General features: G+C 61.6%; 1 protein-coding gene across 1 annotated transcript; it reads right to left on the reverse strand.

Annotated features, from left to right (window-relative positions):
- Positions 1–561: 561 nt before the first annotated feature.
- On the reverse strand, positions 562–3,312 carry TNFRSF13C (tumor necrosis factor receptor superfamily, member 13C). Its single transcript, XM_010154296.1, has 3 exons — positions 3,168–3,312; positions 2,478–2,675; positions 562–878 (listed from the first exon to the last, which is right to left on the reverse strand). Exons 1-3 carry the CDS (start codon positions 3,310–3,312, stop codon positions 562–564), a joined length of 660 nt encoding a protein of 219 aa, XP_010152598.1.
- Between the last annotated feature and the right edge of the window lie 1,813 nt (positions 3,313–5,125).

Consider the following 5,125-nt stretch of genomic DNA (forward strand, 5'->3'; position numbering starts at 1 on the left):
ATCACAGTGTGCAGAAGACTGAGGAGGGGGGAGGATTGTGAATGGAGCAGATGCTGGATGTGCCTTACTTCATATGGCCCCAAGCCTCCTTTTATTGAGGTCAGTAGCAAAAATTGAGCTAATGGCAGCAGTGTGGGACTTGATCCTAATGTAATTCCCTGCTTCCCTCTCCATCTTCCTTTCCCCCCCTCCTTCTGCTATGCCAGCACCATGTCCCCAGGAATCGCCCATCCCAGCAGCAAATCTGTCCTGGCACAATGGCAGCCTTGCAAAGAGCACAGCGGTCCCCGCCACGCTCCGTCCTCGCCGGCTGCGTCTCCTCTGCCTCCTCCTGCCAGCGTGGCTGCTGTTGGCTACTTGGTGTGAGCCCCTTTGGCTTCCTTCAGTGCTCATGGACATAACTTGGGATTCGGCACAAGTGGGAAAGTGGAAAAGGGCAGTCGTCCTACAAGGCTGGTCTTGTGCAAGGCAAAACTCGGTCCTGAGCCAGCTCGTGTCCGCACAAGGCTTTCCCTGCCCCAGGATTGGTTCTGGGCAGCTCCAGCCCTGTTCACCCGGCCCTCAACCTCTCTCCTCGCTGGCGCAGTTCTGGGTGGTTTTGGTGGTGACCAGGGCTGTGGCTCCCAGCTCGGTGGCGGGCAGCGGGAAGCCATGGTTGCACTCTTCACGTCGGGGGTAGACGGTGGAGAGCAGGACGATGTCGCCATCAGCATCGCCCTGGCAGCACGGCCTCCGCTTTGCCCCAGCTTTCCTGTGCAGCCCTGGTATCTTCAGGCCTCCGTTGAGATTTGGACATGGGGCCAGGGAGGCATCTCCCTCCAGCACAGCAGGGTCCGGGAAGGCCAGGCTGGGCAGGGAGCCAGCAGCATCCACATTTGCTGGGAGAGGACAAGAAAAGGGGGTTAAAGGACTCACAAAATGGGACCAGGTAGATCCTGGGAAGAGGGTCTCATCCTTGGGGACACACAGTGGGGCTGGAGCAGGAGGAGCCTGCAAGCTCCCTCCCACAGCTCTCCTGCTGCAGAGCTCCTCCTGCTTACAACTGGTGTTTCCCACGCCCCAAAAAAGCCATAGGGAAAGGCAAAAGGTCTCACCTCGAGCCCTCCTGCTGACCCCCGCCGTAGCAGAGCAGCCCAGCCCTCCGTGGCTCGCCCTCCCTGACCGCCTCCCGTTAAAAATAGACTTGTTTACCCGCTGCGGACGCAGGCGCGTGCTGCCAGCACCAAGCCTCCTGCCCTTTCCAGGCACCCAGGGCTTGCCGAGGTGCAGCCCAGGTGGTCAGTGGGGACAGGGACCAGGCATGTGCCAGGGGAGCAGCCAAGGGGTGCCTCCAACACTCCTCAGCATGGCAGGACCTCTCTTGCTGCTGGATTTTTCCCTCCTCTTTCGTTCTCGGTGTTTTTCCCGGGTGGGTATGTCACGGGCTGTCAGAGTCGAACTCAGTTTAGCAGAAAAGCCCCAGGTAATGTCCCCCCATGGGCTGAGTCACCCGGCCAGCACCGCTGCCTGCGTGTGGTCAAGACGGAGGGCAAGGACTGGCTGCTCCCAGCCTCACCACCACCCAAGGGCACCCACCCAGGCGGTGGGGCCATGGTGGGTGCCAGTAACCCCCAAAGTGGCCCTTATGGGGGTCTCAGGGAGCCATACCACTGGCCCAGGGATGGGGAGTGGTGAAGCCAGATGAGACTGTTTCCAAGAAGAGTGGCCAGGGTTGAGTCAGCGCCAGGGAGTGGGTCCCCAGGGGAGGAAACAGCCACCAAGGCCCTGGCTCATACCCCAACAAGTTGAGCCATCACAGGGCACTGTGGCCTCAACCCCCTGGAAATACCCTGCCAGGAAAGACTCAGACCCATCCCTCATTTACCAGGGTCTTTTGGTGCCTTTGGGGATGACTCTGCATGGTGCTTCAGTGTCCTGCCAATGGGGCTGGCCCCAACACCATCGGGGTCTTTGGTGTGCATGTTGGAGGGCACTGGGCACCCCAAACAGCAATGCCAGGCTGGGCGGTCAACACAGACCCCCATGTACAGCACTGCAGGGAGAGGCTCCCTCTGGAGCCATCCCCAGATGTCCACCACCACCCCCGCAGCCCCTCCTCCATCCATGGCCCTCTGGCTATGTGGGGAGAGGGACAGGCAACTTGCTGGTGCTCCGTACATGTTCCCAGTGGAGAGGGGACAGTGCCAGCGTGTGATTTAAGCAAGCGAAGGCACGTGGAGACCTGGCAAAAGGAGGGACAGTTCAGCAGAGCTGTGCTGGGACCCACGTGCAGGTTTGGGTTCCCAGGAGGGACAGGACACCATCACTCAGGGGGTGGGTCAGCTGCCCTAAAATTCTTCGAGGTGCCCATGGATCCCATGACAAGGTGGAGGAGGTGGTCTTGACAATGCCATGCCATGGGGAAGCTGGTGGCAAGTGATCCCATCTGCCCAAGGAGCCTTGGGATGTTGCGACAGTGAGAGCAAGAGGTCTCCTACCTTCAGCCTCAACATCTGCCGCCTTCCTCTTCCTCCTCTGTTTGCCCACCTTGCAGGCCAGGAAGCCCCAGAGAGCAGCCAGGGCCAGGATGAGCCCCACCACCGACGGGATCCCAAAGATCAGGAGGGTGCTGGGCAGGTCCACCGAGGGGAGGGTGGGGGCCAGGGTAGATGTGGGTGCCGCACGGGCGGGCTCTGCTGTGGGATGAGACACCAGCAGTGTCAGGAGAGGGAGAGCTGGGATGAGGGAAGGAGGGTCGCACCGCTACCCCCCCATCTGTCCAGCCCCCAGACTGCAGAGGTGCGGAAGGAGACGGGCTCCTCACCACCACCCACCCACCACCTGCAATGAACCATCCCTCTACCTGGCAGCAGCCTTGTCACATCCACTGCCATTCCCAGATGGTGGGAGATGAGGGCATTCTGCTCTTCCCATGGCCACTCCTGGGGCAGGCTGTGACCCCAGTGCCAGGCTGGATCATCCCTCTTCTCCCCGCACCACATTCCTCTCGCTGGCACTGGCTGCCCTTTTCCTCCCTCCTCCAGGTGAACGTAGTGCTCCACCCTCCATCGCCGTCACCGCAGGAGAAGGTCCCCTCCACCTGCCCACCCCCAGGGTAGCCCCAGTCCCCTTGGCCCACCACGGCCCACCCCGGGGAGCTCGCTCCCTGGCCGCCCTCGTCCCCTTACTTGTGTTGTCCTTGAACAAGTCGGAGCACTTGACACAGGACCTGGTCAGGAGGTCGAAGCACTGGGAGGAGAGGCAGGAGGAGGAAGCGGCGGCTTTTCCCGACGAGGACATGGCAGAGCGGGAGAGAGAGCCCTGTTCCCGCATGGCGCAGCGGCGAAGGGGCCGCCCGAGTGTGAAATCGCAGCGCCCCGGGGCCCGTGGCAGAGGGAGATACAGTCTGTCAGGCTGTGGCGTCTCCCTTGGGGCTCGCGATGGCTGCGCTTGCCCCGGGGCGGATCTTCCCCGGGGAGGAGGAGAGCAAGCGCCCAAGCCCTACCCCTGCCTGTGCAGCGCACCCTCAAACTACCCCTCTCCTCCCAGATATGCTCCTGAAATCCCCACGGCCCCCGGGGCACCCCAGCCACGCAGCACCCCATGCCCAGTGCCAGGGCACCCCAGCCTGACAGTGTCACCTCCTCACCCCCTTGCTGCCAGCCCAGGGCGTTCCCTACCCCGCACCCTCCATCGCCGGCTGCCGAACCTTGGTGGCCTCTGGTGCCTACAGGAGGCTTTCCTGTGCCCAGGTCTTTACAAGACTCTGTCCCAGGGCCACGGATCTGGCTCAGATGGAAAATGCAGAAAAGGGCCAGAGGAGAACGAGTGCAAGGGCACAGATGTTTCCCCTTTTAAAAGCTCCCACTGCCCCCCAGGACACGGCCTGTTGGTGGCTGCTGCGCAGGCAGGCCAGTTGGTGTGTGTGCTCCATCCCTACCAACGACGGTGCTCTCCCTCACCTCCCTCTCTCCATCCCAGACCCAGCCCCTTGGCAAGGACCCTCCCAGCCCCTTGGCACCACATCCTGGTCAGTGGCTGCCCGGGGCACGGACACAGCAGGCCAGACCAGTCCCTATACCCATGGAAGGGACTATGGAAACCCTTAATGGTCTTTGATGTTCCCGATGATGAGCAGGAGAAACTTTCCGCCACCAGTACCTGTACGTCAAAGCCTCAGGCCTGAGATCCGAAGTGGCTAAGTGATGGATGTCAGTGCTGCAGGTGGCTCTTCTCTGTCCTTACCAAACAAAACTCACATCCCCTTTTCCTTCACCCCGTAGGAAAAAAAGGGACCAGGAACAGTTTCTGGCTTGCTCTCAGCTAAAGGAAGCGGTACAGGAGAGCTGCCTCAGCCTAGTGGGGTTTTACTGCTGGAGTCCCAACCTTTCAGCGGCTACAGTCTCCAGGCTCTTTCTAGCGAGGTCCTTCCACTCATTTACCTGGAGCGAAGCTGGGAGGGGAGGAGAAGTGCAAAAGGATGCGCTGGCAGGAGGTGACAGAGCACCAGGCATCCCCTGAGCGACTGGCCTCACCTGAGCTCAGCAGAGGACTTGGTCCCTGGTTATGCTGCACCTCTACAGTGGCTTTTGGGCAAGCTGAGCTCACAGCCAACACACCCCACCTCCTGAAGCCCATGGAAAATACAGGCATCAGTTTTCCATGCTGGGTCACAGCCTAAGCATGGCTCTCCAGCACCCCACACCCCAACAGGCAGGAGCTGCCCTATGGAAGGGCCCTCCTGGCCCCCTGGCTGCATCTCCCTCCCTGCCAGCGGCATCCCCAGAGGGCAGCTTGCACTAGGGCAGCGCCAAACTGTCCCCAGCACCATCTCAACCCTCCCCATCGGGCACCACAGGGCTCTGGGTGAGTGAAAGTCCCAACCAAAACCGGTAGCTGCCCACCGGTTCCACGCCTGCCGAGATTTCACTTCCCTTTCCAGCCGGCATGCCCGGCCGCTTGCGTCCTTGCCCCTCGCACACGTGCACACACGCCCGGCTGCCGAGGAGCCTCCTGCCCGGCCACACCGTGCCGCTGGCGATGGCTAGGCCAAGCCTGAAGGGCCACGGGCTCCGAGGAGGAGCTGCAGGAGCCCAGCTGCCATCCTTGAGCCTGTGACTCGGTTGTTCCCCCCCCGTCTTAGTCA

This window comes from Eurypyga helias, unplaced genomic scaffold (assembly GCF_000690775.1).
Source record: "Eurypyga helias isolate BGI_N326 unplaced genomic scaffold, ASM69077v1 scaffold4606, whole genome shotgun sequence".
Lineage (NCBI taxonomy): Eukaryota > Metazoa > Chordata > Aves > Eurypygiformes > Eurypygidae > Eurypyga > Eurypyga helias.

Excerpts from the sequence above, each read along its gene's own strand:
- TNFRSF13C (XM_010154296.1), bottom strand. The coding sequence starts at position 3,312 with ATGCGGGAACAGGGCTCTCTCTCCCGCTCTGCCATGTCCTCGTCGGGA. Across the intron at positions 2,676-3,167 it reads CTTGTTCAAGGACAACACAA|CAGAGCCCGCCCGTGCGGCA; the intron begins GTAAGGGGACGA and ends CTCATCCCACAG. Across the intron at positions 879-2,477 it reads GGCAGATGTTGAGGCTGAAG|CAAATGTGGATGCTGCTGGC; the intron begins GTAGGAGACCTC and ends GTCCTCTCCCAG.